The sequence below is a fragment of the Pseudorasbora parva genome, chromosome 10 (assembly GCF_024679245.1).
Source record: "Pseudorasbora parva isolate DD20220531a chromosome 10, ASM2467924v1, whole genome shotgun sequence".
NCBI classification, from domain to species: domain Eukaryota; kingdom Metazoa; phylum Chordata; class Actinopteri; order Cypriniformes; family Gobionidae; genus Pseudorasbora; species Pseudorasbora parva.
In genome coordinates, this window is record NC_090181.1 from 22,986,629 (window position 1) to 23,006,993 (window position 20,365).

The 20,365-nt window shown below is 39.6% G+C and overlaps 2 protein-coding genes across 2 annotated transcripts; one reads left to right on the forward strand and one right to left on the reverse strand.

Moving 5' to 3' along the window:
- Positions 1-590: 590 nt before the first annotated feature.
- On the reverse strand, positions 591-4,669 carry LOC137090653 (D(1C) dopamine receptor). The gene has a single exon (XM_067454599.1). The coding sequence runs from the start codon at positions 3,416-3,418 to the stop codon at positions 2,102-2,104; it is 1,317 nt and encodes a 438-aa protein (XP_067310700.1). The 5' UTR covers positions 3,419-4,669; the 3' UTR covers positions 591-2,101.
- Positions 4,670-5,036: 367 nt separating this feature from the next.
- On the forward strand, positions 5,037-19,778 carry tbc1d12a (TBC1 domain family, member 12a). Its single transcript, XM_067455588.1, has 13 exons — positions 5,037-6,543; positions 8,227-8,353; positions 10,076-10,197; positions 11,104-11,186; positions 11,364-11,481; positions 11,573-11,679; positions 11,865-11,945; positions 12,643-12,737; positions 12,825-12,896; positions 12,986-13,114; positions 13,435-13,544; positions 15,261-15,519; positions 18,413-19,778. The coding sequence occupies exons 1-13, from the start codon at positions 5,465-5,467 to the stop codon at positions 18,491-18,493; spliced, it is 2,463 nt and encodes an 820-aa protein (XP_067311689.1). The 5' UTR covers positions 5,037-5,464; the 3' UTR covers positions 18,494-19,778.
- The last annotated feature ends 587 nt before the right edge of the window (positions 19,779-20,365 follow it).

Genomic DNA, 20,365 nt, shown 5'->3' on the forward strand with positions numbered 1-20,365 from the left:
TGTTGACCATGTTAACTTTTTCAAGGAAATGGTATTCCCGGTGGCCTCTTTTAGCAGGCTAATGTGCCCTGCCACAAAGCAAAAATGGTTCAGGAATGGTTTAAGGAGCACAACGAGTTTGAGGTGTTGAATTGGCCTCCAAGTTCCCCAAATTTAAATCCAATCTAGCATCTGTGGTATGTGCTGAAAAAACAAGTCTGATCCATTGAGGCCCCACCTCAAAACTTACAGGACTTAAAGGATCTGCTGCTAACATCTTTGTGCTAGATACTACAGCACACCTTCAGGGGTCTAGTGGAGTCCATGCCTTGATGGGTCAGGGCTGTTTTGGCAGTAAAAGGAACCAACAAAATATTATGATAATGTTATAATGTTATGCTTGATTGGTGTACATATAAGAGTCAACGAATAAAATAAAACACATCATTTTCTTGAAATTTAATTTTTCTAGAATAAAACATATTCACTCATGTTATACTGATAATAAAGAGACAGACAGTGGCTTAAATAAATATTCATCATTATAGATTTTCTGATTTATTGATATGCTGATTATATTTTTTCATATCTTCATATTTCTGAGCTGCCTATACATTTCATGATCATTGTTGTTTCCTTGCTTGATCAAGGAGGCTGGGTTGAATAGACCAAATAAAAATAAACTTAATAACCCCATGCAATGTTTATACAACATGATCAGTTTTACAGAACAGGATCTAAGGATGAAATTTCCACTGCTACTGTCTTAATGCCCAGATTCCTGTTTGTGGTATTCTGAATTTTACCACGAGAAACCCCATGCCTATTCATCACATAATGCAATCCAGCACAAAGTAGGTTAGAAACAGGGAGGAGGTGAGACATAAATCATTCTACCCCTGGAAGGTACACATTCAACCAGTAAAAATATCTTATTACATGACCTCAAAAAATACATGTATTTTAAATGTACTTAATAAATACAAATGGTGGCAAGTGAATGAAATTATATAAGAAAGAAAAAATGCAGTTTTTTAATACACTTTTATGGTTAGAATTATCTGAAATTCTGAAAATTATTATTTTAGATCAGTGTAGCAGAAAATCTAAGATCTAAATATATGATCATTAACCTTAGCCGAATATTATAGAGGATTAGACATTTGACCAAATATTCTCATGCTTTCTAATGCTTGAAATAATTTTGTAGATACAATTAAGCATGTGGACTGCTGAGTGAAGGTGGGTCTCCAGCATGGATCTAAATTCAGTAGGCTACTGAAAGCACTCCAGGTGGCATCGTATGAGGTTAGCTAAGAGAAGGCCAACAGTGTGCAGAGCTGCTGGAGGTGGCTATGATACACAGATTTGAGACTTTTGTGTAAAAAGCATTGGAGGGAAAGGTACAAATGTGATCATCGTTTTCTGCAATGATTAGCTACATAATCTGCAAAAGTTGCCATTTAATTTCTCACATTATTTAAAACACATATAATATAACATAATATCACACAATTAGCTATACTGAAATTCATATTATACTGTACATTGCAAGTGAACAAAAACTGCAAGTGAACAAAAACATTTGTGCTTACTCCGATCAAGTTATTATGCTTAAAATAAAGATAAAATAAGATCTGTATTTTCTTTTAAGAAAGCCACTGAGGTCAATAAGGTCATGTGACGCACTTCATGCATTATGTAGGATTTGAGTTTATCATTCCACCAGCTTCAAACAAAGAGTGCATAAAGCCCAGACTTTCAGGGGACTTTCCCCTAAATAACGATAGCCTATATCTTAGGAAATTTAGGTTTGTCTCGCGCAAATCTTATAAGTTTGTTTTATGTTTGTAAAAAAAAAAAATGTTATGAAGCGATAAACAACAGCAGTAGCCTATTTATAGTTTGTCGATGTAGCCTACTGTAATAATAGTCATTACTCGAGCAAACGTCTTTTTGTGGCAGGCGAAAATGCGATAGGATTTTTGGTTACTGATAAGTTGTTTGAAATGCGTCCCTGTGATATGTAAAATTAAATGTACTTTGTTATACCCCAACAGCTTGTTTTGGCTTTCTTTGGATCGGTATGAACCAGCTTGGCTACCCCCCAAACCTCACTGAGTCATTCAGTGATTATTTGACCTGGGATTCCCTCGCACTCCACGAGTCCCGTGGAGGTGAATGGTGTGATTGTGTCCAGGGAAATCTCCCCGTCGCACTCAAACTGTCCGATGTTGGGTAAGTGCATGTTTTTGTGATTCCGAGACACGTTCGATGTTACCGAAACCTTATCGAACGGGAGACTCGGCTCCTTCGGCATCTGGACGGCCAGCGGCTGCGCTTCCTTCTGAAGAGTCGTGTCGTGGTGATAGGACACCAGCTCGTTACTGAAGTTCACCGCCTCCACGTTTGTGCTTGGGAAAATTTTATTGCAACCCAAAATCGAAGAGAAAGCCTTCCTGAAGTCCGCGTTAAACGCGTAAATGACGGGATTGAGGGAGGAATTGGCCCATCCGAACCACACGAAGATGGTAAAGGTAGTGTCACTCACGCACTGGCAGAATGGCACCATGCAATTGAGCACGAAAAACGGCAGCCAGCAGAACACAAAAACCCCCATGATGATCGAGAGTGTTTTTAAAACTTTGGTCTCTTTCTTGAAGGTGGTCTTCAGCGAGTTCTCGTTGGAACAGTCGTTGGACTGGTGGTGGTTTTGCGCGTGCTCCGCTGCCCTCTCCAAAGAGGAGATCCTTCGGATCTGTGTTTGCGCAATACGGAATATCCTCGTGTACGTGGCGATCATAATGATCACAGGGATGTAGAAACTTATCAGCGAAGACGAGATTGCATACGTCCGATTTAGGTTAGCTTTGCAGTTGTCGCTGTAGTCGGTGCCATTACCCGCTGCGCCCTCCTCACCTTCCTCAGCCATGTGCCAGTTGAGCTGAACCGGGATGAAGGAGATGAGGATGGACAAAGTCCAAGCCACCCCGATCATCATGAAAGCCACCCGGTGGGTCATCTTGCGCTCGTATCGGAACGGGCTTGCGATGGCCCAATAGCGGTCCACGCTGATGATGCACAGATTGAGGATGGACGCGGTAGAGCACATGATGTCAAAGGCGATCCAGATGCCGCAAAAACGACCGAAGAGCCACGTGCCCGTCACCGCGGATATCGCCTCCCAAGGCATCACCAACACGGCCACGAAGAGATCCGACACCGCCAGAGAAATAACGAAAAAGTTGGTCACTTTGGAGCGCAGGTGCCTGAATTTGACCACGGCGGCGCACACGAGCGTGTTCCCGAGCAGTGTGGAGACGATGAGGAGGAAGAGCACGAAACCAAGCAGAGCTCGCACGCTGTTCTGTCCGTCTCCATGCTCTCGCTCCTGCGCTCCATGCGCGCGGTCCTGCGTATGGTTTGTACCGTTCTCCATCTCTAAGAATCCGTTAATATTGCATCTCACCAAAACTCTTCATAATGGCCAGTTACCTTGTTTTATGATTTTTTTAAGGAATGACCTGTCCGATAACCAGCTCTGTCCCATGTTTGAAAGCTGGGAATCCTGCGTCCGTTCCCGGTGCTGAGCCCGTGGAATGACCCACATTCATGCGCTGGCGCGTCTCGCTCGACAAGTTCTCGCTTTGTGATTGGTTTATGTCCACACCGCTGAGCCTGACTTGCCAATGAACCTGAAATATAATTTCACGGACAGAAAATAGGCAACTGCAAACGATAAATAACAAATGGTAACAACTCAAGTAGCCTATTGTTAATTGTTTGTATTATTAAAAGTCCCAATTAAAGTCATGCGTGCCGTTGAAACACTGACCTCAGATTCAGTAACATTAACTTTTGGGACAAGTCAGGTGGTTGAGGCGATTTAAAAAGCACAGTGATTTATTGATTGATTGATTGTTGTGTTTGCTAATAGGTCTTGGTTAGCCTACATTAATTTGCCAAACATTTTATAAAAAATGTGGTAAATTAATGTAATCCAACTCTTTGAATTATAATGTAGCATAGCCTAGGCATAGTCAATATTATTTCCAGCCTAAACAGTACAAAAGTTTAGGTCAAATCGTTTCTAGTCTGGAAAGCTGCACTTTTTTCTGTCTCGAGAAACAGTGTTTGTGTATAATTGTAGGCCTATGCGTAGAGCTGCATCTCTTAGTTGTGGTCTTGAGTTTCCCCGTCTATTCACGGAGGAACACATCTTTATTCACCTGTCAAACACGTTACTGGATACGGCAATATATTTTTCCTGCATGGCGCACCGAGATGCGAGGATCGTTTAAAGTAGGCTATTTCACAAAAACAAAAACAGCTTATGCAATTCTCCACATAGTTTTTGTTCTTCTGCAACCCAGTGAACAACTTATCTTTTTTATATGTATTTGGAGACTGGTTAATTTACATTCTTCCCTGAATGTGTTTTACATAATTTCATCATCACTGGGAGAAAAATAAGCCCTTTAATTAATCCAATGGATAAAATTTAGCATAATGAATCTGGCCTACATTATAGGCTACAAACAAGAAGATTTTATTGATTGTTGGGACATGAAAGGCCAGTCTATATTCTCAAAATATAGGCGATGAATTCCCCCTTTCCCCCCTTCTTTTTTTCACAAAAGAAAGCTACAAAATAATGGAATTTAAATAACAACGCATTACATCCTACATTTAGGGGAAATCCAGCAACCTACAAAAACCAACCTGTTTAATAAAAAGGTATGCTGGGAATTTTAAATTAGTGAAATCCCAAGCATACATTATAAGTGTTTATCAAATTTTAAAACTACAAATATAGATTTTTCGACTCTTTTTATTGATTTATTACATAGCGTGTCTAATCCCATAGACGCTATAAAGCTTGTGTATTGCCGCCCTCTAGTGGTCATTTGGACTTTTACATAGATAGATAGATAGATAGATAGATAGATAGATAGATAGATAGATAGATAGATAGATAGATAGATAGATAGATAGATAGATAGATAGATAGATAGATAGATAGATAGATAGATAGATAGACTATTTATCTTTGGGGGGAGGGGGTCTTTTAAAAATCATGCTTTTACTCTGGCTCAAATAATATGTTGAATGCTGCATTGTAAATGGAGTGTCCTGCAGTTGCTCCAACTGTCCGGTGGAGGTCGCGTTAACTCCTGTAAATCCCACTTCCAACCTTTTGCTTGGAGGAGACACGCCGACACCACATTCAAAATGGCCTCTATCACCGACTACGCTGGACGTGGATCAAAATGTGTATAAACATCAGCCAATCGTGGCTTTACTCTCCATCCTTAACGCTAAAGGCTTCGGAGGCGCAATGTCATGAATGTAGGCTACTGGACTGGCAGAATCGGTGGGGTACATAAGATGAGAGCTTGTTTTGCAGACAGCCCAGCCGAACCGGGGCGCCGCCGCTGCAGCAGGGCTTCATCTGCCTTTCTGAGCCACCAACACCTCCAGTGAGATGGAAAGAGTGGAGGATGCTGATGAGCCGGGACTCGCACCGTCCATCGATATCAACGACAATCGGGATGAGTACAAAACACGCGTTTGCGTTTCAAACCCCGAAAGAGCTCGGGATAGTTCTGTTTACAGTTCGGCATACGCGCATCCGGGCAGTGCTGGACTGCCGACTATATCCTCATTGGAGGTGGAGTGCAGGGCCGGAGTATTAAACGGGTTTCCCGAAGAGCTGGAGGTGGATATGGTGTGTCCGGATGGAGGAAGAGAGGGGGGAACCCTGTCCTGCCCGGATCTGGTTTCAGGGACTTCCGAGCCCGAGTCCGTGGAAAAACCCGACAAGGGCTATTTAAATTCCCAGCTGAGGTCTGGAGTGTCATTTATGGATAAAAGCTCACCGGATATGAAGATGCCTAATGGAGATGTTTTCCATGAACACATGGATCAGACTCATTTAAGGTGTTTGGATTATGCAGAAGGATTGAACAGAAAGGTGTCTGCTTTAGACAGAGGAGTGAAAGTGGGCAATGGGGGGTTATTGATTGTGAACCGTTATGACACCCTGTCTCAATTCCCGTTTGGAGCCTTGGGTGGCCTTTCTGCTCCAGAAAGCCGTGTCTTTGTTCATCAAAGCGACAGTGTCCTCTCCGCTGGGAGGTCATGTGAAAGGATCAGTCGAGCCAGCACCGAGAGCTCGGAGGAGGTCCGGCCCTGTGACCCGGATCCTGCGGACACCCTGTCAGAGCTCAGTGCCAAGTTGTCCCTGTCTCCCTTGGCAGAAAACACCAGTGATTACACCGAGACAGACCCAAGCCCAGAGGAGGAGTTCAGTGACACGGGCCCGCCGCTCAGGCCCCAGAACCTCCGGACCAATGCCGGCCACACAGTCTCCCTAAGCTGTGATGCCACTCCTCTGAGCCCCGTGGATGATGGTTATTTTGGAGCAGAGGTTGGTGTGGATGAATATCTCGGCTCTGGCGGTCGGCGGCAGAGCGCTCCAGACAGGGTAGCCGCTGACCCTGATCCCTCATCTGACCAGACACTTGGCACTAAAAGACATGGCATTGCTGAGTTGTTGACCAGGTAGACGTCAGTTGTGTGCAGACAAGTGTCTCTTGAGTTGCACCTCTTTTGTGTCTTTTTTTATTTGTACAGCTGACACATTCAGATAACTACAAACAGTTACAGAGTTGTATTCCACACACACACACACACACACACACACACACACACACACACACACACACACACACACACACACACACACACACACACACACACATATACACATAACCTTCAAGGCTGCATTTATTTGATCAAAATGATAGGAAAACAGTAATATTGTGAAATGTTATTACATTTTAAAGTAACTCTCTTCTCTTTTAATATCTTTTTTTAATTTGTGATGGCAAAGCTGAATTTTCAGCATCATTACTCCAGTCATCAGTGCCACAATCCTTCAGATATCATCCTAATATACTGATTTGGTGTTCAAAAGACATTTTCCACATTATCATTATCAATGTGGAAAATAGTTTGTGCTCATTAATATTTTTGTGTAGTCTATTGTTTTTAGGATTATTTGGTGACTAGAAAGTCCAAAAGAACAGCATTTATTTGAAATGTAAATCTTTTTACAACTTGCCATTAGTGCTTTTTATGATTTCGGAGCAGGAGTCACAGTGGTGAACACATGATCAGATAATGAGTGACAGGCTCTGAATACCACTCACCTGTGGCTTCTCTCTTCATTCATTGACATTATGCTTCATCACAGACGGTCTGAGGTGTGCTGTTTGCTTTAAACACACTTCTTTGTGTTTACAGCAAAATTCTTGTTATGTTTTTAGATGTTTGATCAAGAGAAGGCGCTTTATTAAAGTCATATCCAATTTAAAATAATATTTTGTCATCTCAGTCTTACATCGAGTAAAAATGCTGCATCAGAACCGAATCAAATGACATCGGTCTTCATAGAGAGCAGGTCTTGCATCTGCTACATTTCCATTATGTTTAAGTTGAAAGTTCCTCAGGGTTCTCCTCCTAAAAGAGCTTTGGTCTTAACAAAGTACTTCATAGACTGGGAAAAAAACGCATTCACCCACACACATGTACACAGAGGAATTTTAATGTCAGCTTTTATGATTTGGCCTTCATAGTGTTCTGCTGCCTTGACCTTGTTTCTGCTCACACTGTGTCTTCAGTTCCTTATTTTGGAGGGAACAAACTTCTCCTTTCCCACTGTAACATACCATATCATCCTTTGTCACACTTTCTCTTTGTCTGACTCCCTCGCTTGTGTCTTTCATCCTATCCATCTCTCTCAGGAAAGTATTGTCCTGCTTCAACGGTTTTATGTAATTAAGACGGCATTAGATGTATTGTCCCATCAGATAGCGGGCTCAAAGATTTAATGAGCTCATCTCCACAGCAGGGCCTGCTCATAAGAATTGTGTGTGTTTATGTAAAGGGCACCTGTGACTGTGACTCAAAGCTTTATTTGCAGGATGCTGGTGCTTCTACATCACCGTGAGCGCATTGAAATCCCCCGTATTAACCGCATTAAACCCTGAGACCTGCTCTGCTGAGCTGTTCAAGATCTTATTTCCCTGTAGCCATAGTCTGAATTTAACGAGTTTAAATATGAATGGTTGTCATATTTTGACCATGAAGACTTACCTCTTTGGGGCTCTCTCTCTGAGATCTTATGACAAACTTATGTTTTTGAATATTCACTCTTTTAGTCCTGTCTTTCTGTCTTCAAAGGAGTTTATTTTCCTGGAAGCCTAAGGAGTCAAGGACCGCAGCATCACAAAGTGCTCCAGGATGGAAGCTGTTTGGGAAAATTCCACTGCGGGACGACCTTCCGAAAGACTCTAGAACCATCCAGCAGGTAATAGAGGCAGTTTAAAGGAATGGTATTCCCAAAAATGAGAGTCTTTTTAAAAAAAAAAAGTGTTGGTATCAATCAGTATTGGATATTGTTTGTACTCATTTCATTTTCAACCTATTTTCACACTCGGATCACTTTAGCCATCTTCTAATGCTCATTTGAATATTAAAAACGCTCATAATTTAATACAACTGTAAATTGCAATATTTATCAAAATTCCATATTAATATAATTTACATTAAAATTAACATTAATGATGTCTTAATTCACTTTTAGCATTTTAAGTGAGAAATTGGATAAAATATTTTTGTAATTTTGAAATAATGGTTTTCAAATTTTTAAGTCTATTTTAAATTCCTTAATTTATTGCTGTGATGGCAAAACTGTATTTTTTTAGCAGCCATTACTCCGGTCTTCGGTGATCCTTCAGAAATCATTCTAATTTGCTGATTAGGAAAGTAAATGTGTATTTAAAATAGAAAGTTAATACAACAGTATTTGAAGAAGAAGAAAACAATTCTGAAGGAAATGAATACTATCTTCTGAAATGAATCTTTTTCCATTTTGGCTGTAGTCGGACTCTTCCTTGAAGAGTGTATAACCCAAGAAACAGTATCTCTGTTTCTGTGACTAGAAATACTGAAGTTAATAATCATATTTGTTTAAAGAAAAGGTAGCAATGGACAGTGGTATTAGCAGAAGAGAGAAGGGGAAGAAGGAGGAAGAGAAACAGAGAAAGACAGTGTGCGAAATATCGAAGGATTGAAATTGCTGCTGGAAACTGTGCGTCATTTTGTGGGTCAGCCAGGAGAGACAAGTGTGTGTGGAGCAGGCGTGGGCTTTGTGTGTGTGCAGCTGGCTTTACTCTTCCCCTTCAGTAAGTGATGACTGAGCCTGTGTTGTTCAACTCTGGATTTGCGCTCAATTCACCCTCTGCACTCTGCAGGTGTCTCTCTGTATTCCAGTGAGAGAGAGACCTCCAATTAAACTGGCACACTGAGGCTCTTCTCTTACAAATCTTAAAAATCCTATCTTTTATTTCAGATCCTTTCAGTCTCCTTAAATGAATGTTGGTACTTAATTGTTTTAAAAGAACATATAAGATCTGAACATTTTATGTTAACAGAATTGTGTACTCCACTGCCTTTGTCTGAATTGATATAGCTTTTAACTTTTAATAATCTGGGCCATGTAATGTCTTCTATCATAAAGCTTGTAATATTATTCTGGGATTTTTTTGTTAGTTTAGTAGAGTAAATGTGTTTGTAGTATGGCTTCATTCCAGTTTTTATACATGTTTATCAAAATACAATTGGCCTCGGTGTTGTGCGATTGCATTGTATTCAAATATTTAATTATGTGTTGTCATGTATACTCGAACAGTAGCTTGACTACTATAAAACCTACTGGAACTTGACTATAACTGCGTTGTTTCTCTGGTTGACCTTGAAACAGAGTTATGCTGGTCAGCTGTTGCCTGCTTAGGCAGAAAACTGTGTCACACACTGACTAATAAATGCACATGGTTCAGTTATAATATGGTTTTAACATTAAAGCTATTGCCTTTGGGCCCTTCATGTGGGAATCTTGTGATGGAATTTTTCTTCCCTTCACGTCTCCTCCCGGATGCATGTGGCGGCTGAGAAATTATAGACAGATCTGCTGTAACTCATAATGAATGCTCATCTTTCCTTGTTTATGTTTTTTTATTTTATTTTAAAGGAGTATGAGTCCAGGGCAGGACCTGCCACAGGACCAGCCCCTAACCCTCAGCCAATGAGACGCAAGAATCTGGAATTTGAGCCTTTGTCCACCACTGCTCTTATTTTGGAAGACAGACCTGCGTAAGTCTGAAACGTGAACTACAGCTCCCATAATGCGCTGCTTCAAGGACTTCAAGCTTCCATTTAATCAAATATTTACCCAAATTCCCTGGCTTCAGCTTGTGAAACACAAGTCACACCAAATGTATGCAGAGTGTGCAGTCTGAAGAGCAGTTTTTTTATTACAAAATTCTTAGAGTATGTAGGAGAATATTATGTGTCGTGTGTATAACATTGACTTTCTGTATAGTTAGTGTGTGAATCTGTTTGTCATAACATGGCAGATTTCACACCTGAGGTAAGAATTGCTGTTCATCTGGTTGTAATTTGGGAGTTTGTGGACTGAAATTAGCAGTAGTTACTTTGCATTTCAGATAACACTCAATGAGAGGAAATCATTTTCTGAAGCAAAGATATACCTGCATATTCAGGAGTGGGGGAAATGAAAGTAGTATTTTAAGAATTAACAATTGAAAAGCAGTTACTATTATTCTTAATATTGTGAAGATGTGTCTAAGGCACAGTCCAAAGAGCTTCGTCCATAGAGTGAATTCAGTTCTCTGAGCGATCATACAATTAATTACAACATATATATATATATATATATATATATATATATATATATATATATATATAAATAAATAAAATATGGCATGTAAATGCTGTTCTTTTGAACATTCTATTTAACAAAGAATGAAAAATATTATGAAAGCACAACTGTTTTCAACATAAATAATAAGATATGTTTCTTGAGCAAAAAACTGTTATTTCTTTGTATCTACTGTATTTTTGACCACATTAAAGCAGGCTTGGTGAACATAAGAGACCAAACATTTGAATGGCTGTGTATATTTGGCTGGAGGGTACTTGATTATATTATATTATAATTATTATTACAGCTTCAAGGACTATTTGTATTTTTTTTAGAAACCTGCCAGCTAAATCAGAAGAGGAATCTCAGAGACACCGGCAGGAATACAGTGAGATGGTTGCAGGGGCCAAGAGAAGGGGTGAGTGATGTGTGTTTATTTGTGCAGATACTCATTAGAGTGTGTTTGCAGTAGTAATGGTGTTTGACACTTTGGCCATGCTCCCCTGTATTTTAGCATTTCACACAAACACAAATTGTTGCGTCGTTGTTGCTACCTATTCACAGGCAGACAAACACTTTCTCTTATTTTACTTAGAGATGAAAGAGGCACAGAAGAAAAAACGACAAATGAAGGAGCGATACCGACAGGAAGAGAACATAGCCAATGCCATGGTGATCTGGAACACAGAAGTCCTGCCTAATTGGGAAAGCATGTAAGTGTCTTATCCATACATCTTTTTTGCAAGTGGATTTATTCATGTCTTTTAATGGCATGTAATGATGTGCTCTGTTGCCATGATGAAGGCGTAACACACGGCGTGTACGTGACCTCTGGTGGCAGGGCGTCCCGCCTAGCGTCCGCGGGAAAGTCTGGAGCCTCGCCATCGGGAATGAGCTTAACATCACCCCAGGTAACTATGGCAACTGCTGCACTCCTCACATTGGGTTAGTCTTGATCATCTGTGGCCCTCTGGCTCTGCGTAACATCAATCTGACTCAAACAAACACAGACTGTGTCCAGATGAACTGTGTTGACAAGGAAGCAGCTGTTGCTTTGGTCACATCAATTGTGCTTGTGTGTTTGTGTGTGTTTTAGAACTGTATGAGATCTTCCTGTCCAGAGCCAAAGAGAAGTGGCGGAGCTTCAATGAGATGAGTTCAGTTAATGACAATGAAGGTCTGTGTTTGTTGACACTATCAAGTCAAGTCACCTTTATTTATATAGCGCTCTATTCAATACAGATTGTTTTAAAGCAGTTTTACAGGAAAACCATGATTCAATGATGCAATCTGAATTCATTTTGGCTGTAAAACGACTCTAGAAAGACATTAGTAAACAGTCATTATTCAGTTGAAATCAGTTTAGTGTTGATTCAGGTTGGCTCAATGACTGTGAAGCTCATCAATTGTGGAAGGAGTTCAGTTCATCTATAAAGCAGCTCTGCAGAAAACAGTGATGTCATCATCCGACTCAGTTCAGTTCTCCTCCGATTGTGTCAGTGCAGTCAAATCAATAAAATGAAGATTTTTCCCTTCACTAACTAAACTACATCAACAAATGACATAACTAAATAATCATATCCTTGAAAGTGAATCCAGATTAAGGGGATTAAGTGTTTTTTTATTCATGACTATTTTTATTTTATTCATAAATAGAAGAATAGAATTTTATTCATAAATTCATAAATAAATTCATTACTTTTGAATTTATTATTTTAGCAGAAACAACTAAACCGAGAAAAAAAGTATACTTTCAGCCATTTCAGAGCAAATCTATAAAGATTGAATTTTGTTAAAAGGCTGAAAAATATTGAATTTGAACTGTCAACCAGCCTTAGTCAGATTGATGACTTCATCTGGTTTTAATTGATTAGATTGTGGCGTGTCGCTGGCAGACAGAGAGTCCAGTCTGGATTTAATCAAGCTGGATATTTCCAGAACTTTTCCCTCTCTATATATTTTCCAGAAGGTAAGAACGTGTGTCTAGGCTGTGTATTTGTTTATTTTATTTTTTTTAGTTTCCATTATGACTTATTTGTGCTTCTCGTTTCTCCAGGGTGGACCATATCATGATATATTGCACAGTGTGTTGGGGGCATACACCTGTTATAGACCTGATGTGGGCTATGTAAGTATCTTCCTAGCTGACATGGATGAACTATTCTACTTCAGGTGTGTACTTCATAGAGAGTTTGACATGTATGTGGCATGTTTTAGGTTCAGGGGATGTCTTTCATTGCTGCTGTTCTCATTCTGAATTTGGAGGAAGCCGATGCCTTCATTGCCTTTGCCAACCTCCTTAACAAACCATGCCAAATGGCCTTCTTCAGAGTGGACCATGACCTGGTACTCACATGCACAAGCTCTTAATCAAACTTACTTGCGGCAGACCTTCTACAGCACCTAGATATGCTCTTAAAATAGAGGGGGCCTTGTGTCTGCGTTTGCAGGCAGCATTTATTCCGACCATCTGTTGACCCATTTATAGAGATTTCATTCGACCAGACAAACTCTTGAGTGAAACTCTGAGCCAAGAACTCCCAAAAGTCGTAATCTACTGACAAACATTCCTTTTATCTTACACACTTGTGTTTTGTACTTTTAACCATGCTTGTGTTAAGTTGGAGTTCTTTGTTACTGAATTGAAACTTTGCTTGCTTCCCAAGATGCTGAAGTATTTTGCAGCATTTGAGGTGTTTTTTGAAGAGAACCTTCCCAAACTATTCCAGCACTTTCAGAACAACAGCTTGACGCCTGACTTTTACCTCATAGACTGGTAAATCTGCTCTTAATCTCTCTTCCTGCTGTTCTTATTCGTTCCTCTGTTTTGTTTCCTTGTTTTTAAAATAAGAGGAGAGCGAGATTGAGTAATGTTTTCCTGCATTAACTCTTTATCGCCCCCTTAAGGCTGCTTTTATGTTCTCTCACATGAGGGGAAATTCATTCATACTCCCTCATGCATAAGAAGCACGAGGCTAGAATCTGGTGGCTGAGTCTGGTTGGGAACTAAGAACCAGAAACAAATTGCGTAGTCTCATTCCTAAACAAATTATTCTTTTTTTGCACACCTTACAAATATTGACCCTAAAGTTAGTCAAGTAGTTAAAGATAAACATAGAAAGATTTGTCTGTATTTTATATTTTAAAGGGGTGATGAATTGAGAAATCAACTTTCCCTTGAGCTTTTGATATATAAAAGGTCATGGTAATAGAAGAATATCCTGTAAGTTTCAGAGCTGAAAACTTCCTTGTTAGTCAAGGACTTTTTGAAAAAGCTTTTATAGACATTAGGCCCAGAACACGATCGTGTTTGCATCTATATGTCATCGCACAACCAAACACCGCCTCTACAGAATATTAAGCATGTCTAATTCAGAAGCCCCGCCCACCGACTAATGGAGCTGTTCGGATTGCGCTAGCCAGTAGCAATAAACAAGCCGAAGAAGATAGCAAGCTATTGTTTGCTTCATGTCACTGCAAATTGTTTGTAAACAAGTTTAAGAGGCTGTATTTGTTGCAGACATATTGAGATTAAAACACAACGCGGTGCCTTCTATATTGTATCCGACAGGAAAATTAATTTCAGATAAAAAATGTATTCCTATCAATCACGGGTGGATGAGAAATAAATCATTGTGTTTGTTTGATAAAGTTGTTTACGAGCCCTGTAGTCGAGAGAATCATTCCGGATGCCACTTTCAAAACAATCTCCCCCTTATGTTAACTGACAGGAGAGCTGAATCTCATTAAATATGCAAATCTTATCCAATTCTGGCTGGGGGCGTTTACTTCCAAGTCTTCAGTGCGGCACGCCCATCAAAACCCAGCGTTCTGAAGACAGCCTCAAAACCAGTGTAGAAAATAGCCTATTACTTATTAGTTATGATGTTTTTGAATATAACTAAAAACCACATGAATGTCATTAGCTGACCTCAGACCAAAGTATTTAGAAAAAAAATAAAATAAGCCAGTTCATGACACCTTAAAAAAAGCATGATTAATATGTTATTCCATTTGTTTTGTTTGCTTAAATTAATAATTTTATTCAGAGATGCATTCAATAGATTGTGAAAGTAAATACATGTATAATGTCTGAAAAACTTTCACTTTGCATCACAGGAATCAGTTGTTTTAAAATATATTAAAAAAGAAAATGGTTATATTGAAATTTATATTACAGAAATTCACATATATATTTTTTTCCTTTTTTTTTGTTCTTCAAATTCCAACCCCAAAATTTGGAACGGTAGAGTAAAGGCCAATTATTTCAAATCATTTGTTACTTTTAAAAAGTCTGTAAAAATGGCTTTCTTTTCCACAAAATATTTCTTCCTCAAAACTGCTAAAATATTTGTCAATAGAACCTTGTAGGAACTCCAATTTGTTAAATTCCTTACGATTTCCATCTGCAAAAATCCATACTAATTATTGTGAGTATGGTTTGCACCACTTAGAATTCTCTCTTCCCCTTTTTTATCTGTCATGCTCTCAGGATCTTCACTCTGTACAGTAAGTCATTGCCGCTGGATGTGGCATGTCGTGTTTGGGATGTGTTTTGCCGAGATGGAGAGGAGGCATTATTCCGGACAGGTCTGGGAATCCTAAGGCTGTACCAGGATGTTCTACTGCAGATGGATTTCATCCATAGTGCACAGTTCCTTTCCCGGTTGCCTGAAAACACTCCTGCGCACACACTCTTCTCCTGCATCGCAAACACACAGATGATCAGTAACAACCGCCGGTGGAGCCAGGTGAGATATACTCACAATGGTGGAAATTACATTATGAACATTTTTAGAATAAAACGGATAATTACACAACTAGTATTTTATGTTTCCTAATTATGCACCATTAAATAATATTTCCACATTTTTTGGATAATTTGAAAAGGGATATTTACTTTTTCCCTTGCACTTCGTGTGCACTTTGTTCACACTGAAGTGAACTTAACTTTATGAGGCAAACATTTCTGCTCCTATTATGCTTTTTTTTTTTTTATATGTCTTTTCATGCAGTGTGTAATATACCTGTTTGTAATTGTAAAAGTTCTGCACAGTTTCAAAGATCAAAGTGCACAACAAATAAATGTATTGTCTCCCAAAAGAAAGAATCGATTCTGAAACTGCCTGAAAGAGTCTTCTGTAATTCCCGCCTTACTTTGTATAATGCCAACCTATGTTCTTCATTGGCTGTCCATGAGCGTCTACTTTGACCTGCCCTCAGACACTGTAGTTTTGGCTGAGACTGGAAGAGTTTGCTTTGTGCGGTTTTTGCTCTGTTAAAGCAAATCCAATTTGCATTCACTTTTAGAAGTGAGGATGAAGACTCAGCCTTGAATTGATTAATTAAGCCTGATGCTGTCATTGTATATTAAAGGGGGGGTGAAACACTCAGTTTCAGTCAATCTCATGTCAATCTTGAGTACCTATAGAGTAGTATTGCATCCTTCATATCTCCGAAAAGTCTTTAGTTTTATCATATTTATAAAAGAAATATGGGCTGTACCGAGTCTTTCCGGAAAAAACCGAGCGCCTGGAGGCGTATCGTGTGGGCGGAGCTAAAGAATGACGAGCGCAAAGCGGTGACGTCCTCAAGCGTGGAGAAACCCAACGCTATCTCAGCTAATACAGATAATGATCCACAATCAAATCTGAGGCTGAAATAAATTGAACAGGAGAAACGGCAACATCAGGATGTCCGTCTCTGTGGTATGTAAGTTACTGTATTTAATGGCCTCTCCACATTTCTGTGTGTTTACTCGCAGAGTATGAGGACATGATTCGGTTTATGGACTATTGTATGCGACTAGACCTTAGAAGTAGCAAGCAAAACGGTTTTGCACGTCAGAATACTGTAACGTTATACAGAGAACAACAATGGAGTAACCGTTAGCGCATTTGAATGACGAAGCACGCGATCGTGTAGTTTACTGATGTTTACTCATGCGACGGTAGCCAATAGCAGAGACATTTGAAGCAGTTTAAGTTAACTCACCGTCGAAGCTTTATCGCTGGGACCGCTCCGTCAGAAACACACTTCTTTGGTATGATTTGGTAAAGTCCTGTGACAGCAGTGGCGTGTAAATCCATTTTGAGACGCAACTGAAACAATGTTGTCAAGCTTCCCGTCATTTCTGCGTTCAAATCGGTTCAAATGCAGCGCTGCCTTCCCGGAATGCTGTGCTGAAGAGTTGAAGTCGCTCGACGTCACCCATAGGAATAAAGTGGAGCGCGCCGCCGTTCACGGACGACTGGATCTGCAGCTGAGAGACTGTTTACAGCGTGCTCTAGTCACGCGCGCGCGCACCCTACCGGGAGAAGAGCCCGTACGGCCCATACAAGGACCTTCCGCTCTTATTAACGTCAAATAGACCCATACTCGAAAAAAACTCGCCGAAACTTGTGAGAAACCGGAAGGAGTATTTTTGACACAGAAATACTCCATCAAACGTCCAACATTAGTTTTTGAAACTTTGTCTATGTTTAGGATGGGAATCCAAGTCTTTAACAGTGTAAAAAGATCAGTATGCATGAAACAGCATTTCACCCCCCCTTTAAGCCCTGAGGGATGCCTCTGGAGCTAAAATTTGGTAATGGCTGTTTTGGTTCCGCAGTAGACCAGTCACAACAGACTGGGCCATCTGACCAATCAGAGCAGAGTAGGCACTCTAAAAGGAGTGGTTTCCTTTATAAAACCATTTCACACTAGAAAAGAGGTGAAGCTCCAATGTAGCCTGACTAGCCAGACCCACATCAAGATGTTTGGTCTGGAAACTCACCATAGACAGGGCTCAATCCGAGGGGCGGGATAAACGGTTGTCTTTCAAACTCCCTCTGCACGCGATAGGATAGCGCTACACCAACCAGAGCAACAAAGGTGAAGCAGAGCTCGCTGACTGATTAAACATTCGCCGTATCCGGTCGGCTAAACTCCGAACACATCTTCCCTTTTTAAGAATGACTTCAGTGCCGCTCTTTGTTCTTTTCTCAGAGAAAAGCTTAACTCCAAGTCTTCCAGAGTCGCGGTCAGAGCTGATTCGAAAGACTGCTGCCGTTCGCCAGTTTCTGTGTTTACTAGAAGCACACAAACGCAACTCGGCCGTCGTCATTATGGCCCCGCCAGCCAACTCTATACATGATGTGATTGGGCCGTCCAGATTTTGAGGAACACAGCTCAGAAGGGTATTGAGAGTTCCTAGACGACACTTGCGGACAAATTAAATTTGCTGCCGCTAGGGTGCGTCTAGATTTCTAGGCTAGCTCCAATGCATATTTTGAGAAAATTTACCTTGAATTCATGTAAACCTTTTTAGGAGAGCTCCAAAACAAAATTAGGAACCACAATAGCATAATAGGAGCACCTTTAAATAAAACTTTAAGGGGGCAATGACTGTGGAAATGCCACAAACGTGAGACAATTTACTTTCAATTAATACTGCACGTATATTTTATATAAAATATTGAGATGGTGACTATCATAGTTTTAATCATTGTCATTCTTATGCCTTCATCTGAGTTTATTGGTCATTCATAAAAATGTTACAAAAGTATGTCATTTTTATGTTTTCATACAAAAAAAGAAAAGAAATAATTTTAAAAATAAAATAAACTTCTGTGGGCTTCCTCACTTTCTTCCTCCTTGCAGGTCTTCTCCGCTCTGATGAAAGATGGACTCAAAGAAACTGACAAAAGCAGCAGCAGCAACAGTCCTGCCTTAAGAAGCTAATAGCTGACTCTCCCCCTGAGGAAGAGATGATGTTTCTGAGACTCGGAGATGGCGGTCATCACTCTGCACTTTGACCTCTGCAGTGTGTCTGAGGAGGACCCGAATGTCTGAGGGACAGCTCAAGCTCAGCCCTGATGTGCTGACTGTCCTGTTTGAAGAATCTCATAATGGACCTGTCCTGTGGAGGGGAATGTCTTCACTTTTGCTTGTGAGCGTGTTTGTGCATATGTTTGTGTAAGAATGAGCCTGAGATTAAGAGAAATGTGAGACAGGTGACCATATTATGTGCCAACTTTGTCAATGTTACTTTTGTAATGTTGTGACTATAAGAAAACTAACTAATCAGAGTTTACACACAGACACAGATTTGAACACTCCCTTTCTGGTTGAAGTGAACCAGCAGTTAAACACAGTCAACATAAACCTGCAGTAGCCTTTTATTAGCACATACCAAATCTGTCATCAATGTGTTTGGCTGTTTCTCTGAATTTAGCCTGTGTGCTAACATATTTGCCTATGACAGCAGACATAGAGCCATTGAACTCTATCCATCCTCAATATGTCGCTAAAATAACAGACCTGTAACCAAAATTAATAGAAGTTTATGTAATAGTACCTACAGGTGCTGTCATATATTAGCACTCCAGATTTGATGCTTCACCTTTATTGATATATATATATATATATAATATTATATATATATATATATAAAAATCAGCTATATCAATTTAAATACAAGATTTGAGCACACTTATAACACATGTACACACTAACCAACCAGCAGCAAATAAGAGATCAACTTTCAACTTCTGCACCTTCTACTACACTCCAATGAATCAACCTTGACATTTCCATATTGTTGTTTTTTGTTCAGTTATTTAATGTCTGTTTTTAATTTAAGGATATTTTTTCTTGCTTTTAAAAAAAAAAATCTTCCTCACTGTTGTACAGTTTTGTTACATAACAGTTGTTAATGTACATTTCTGGTGTGAGGGCTCTATTGTAGATGTGAAAAAAATCTCAGTATTGGAGACCTGCTGTCTTCCTGTCTGTCTTCAAATTTTTTTTTTTACATTTAAAGCATCTTACAAAATGTAATGTTACATAGAAGTTTACTAGAAGGTGTAAACCAAAATGTGGGGTCAACATGTCTTTAAGGAGTGCCATTTGCAAATCATTTGAAAATGTATTTTAAAATTTGCTACTTGAATGAGGTTTATGGTTCATGGTCTCCAAAATCCTTGTTTTTAAACATTAAATTTAATGAAATATCTGCTAAAGAAAATGTGAATTCTCCTTTCAGTTTTGTACAGAATTGTGCAGTGAATTCCATTACGCTGCTTTCCCAAGGTTTTGCTACGTAAATGTGCTAGACGGAGATCTTTTCATGTCTTGCATCTTTTGCAGTCTCTCACACAACAAAGTGTTATAAAAGTGCCCAAGTTAAAAGGCGTTCCGCTTAAAGTTTTTTTACCCTCTCTCAACAACAAAACATGCTGGCCTATTAAAGAGGAATAAACATGTCATCTTTCTTCAACAGCAACTATACTATAAATGCATACCTATGACCAAAATCATTTATCAAGCAAATTCATGGGGTCTTTGAGAGACACTCATTTTTTGTTTCTTATTCCTTTTATAAAAATAACCTTTAGTTAAGAACAGCTGTGAACCATAAACTATTTGCTGTCACTGATAAGTGGTGTTAGCAGAAGGGGATATTTTTTTCTTCTTTTTTGAGTATTTTATAGAACAAAAGATGATGGTGTAGTCATCAATGTTTATAACTTTTTTTCAGAGGATGACAGTTTTGGGGGACTCTAAATGGATATATCAGCTAAAAGTTAACTTCCCTAGCAAATAGTTGGTCTT

Bases quoted from the DNA above. Each gene is read 5' to 3' on its own strand.
- tbc1d12a (XM_067455588.1), top strand. From the start codon at position 5,465: ATGGAAAGAGTGGAGGATGCTGATGAGCCGGGACTCGCACCGTCCATC. The intron at 11,680-11,864 runs GTAACTATGGCA...TGTGTGTTTTAG, and splicing joins TGAGCTTAACATCACCCCAG to AACTGTATGAGATCTTCCTG. The intron at 12,897-12,985 runs GTAAGTATCTTC...GGCATGTTTTAG, and splicing joins ATAGACCTGATGTGGGCTAT to GTTCAGGGGATGTCTTTCAT.
- LOC137090653 (XM_067454599.1), bottom strand. From the start codon at position 3,418: ATGGAGAACGGTACAAACCATACGCAGGACCGCGCGCATGGAGCGCAG.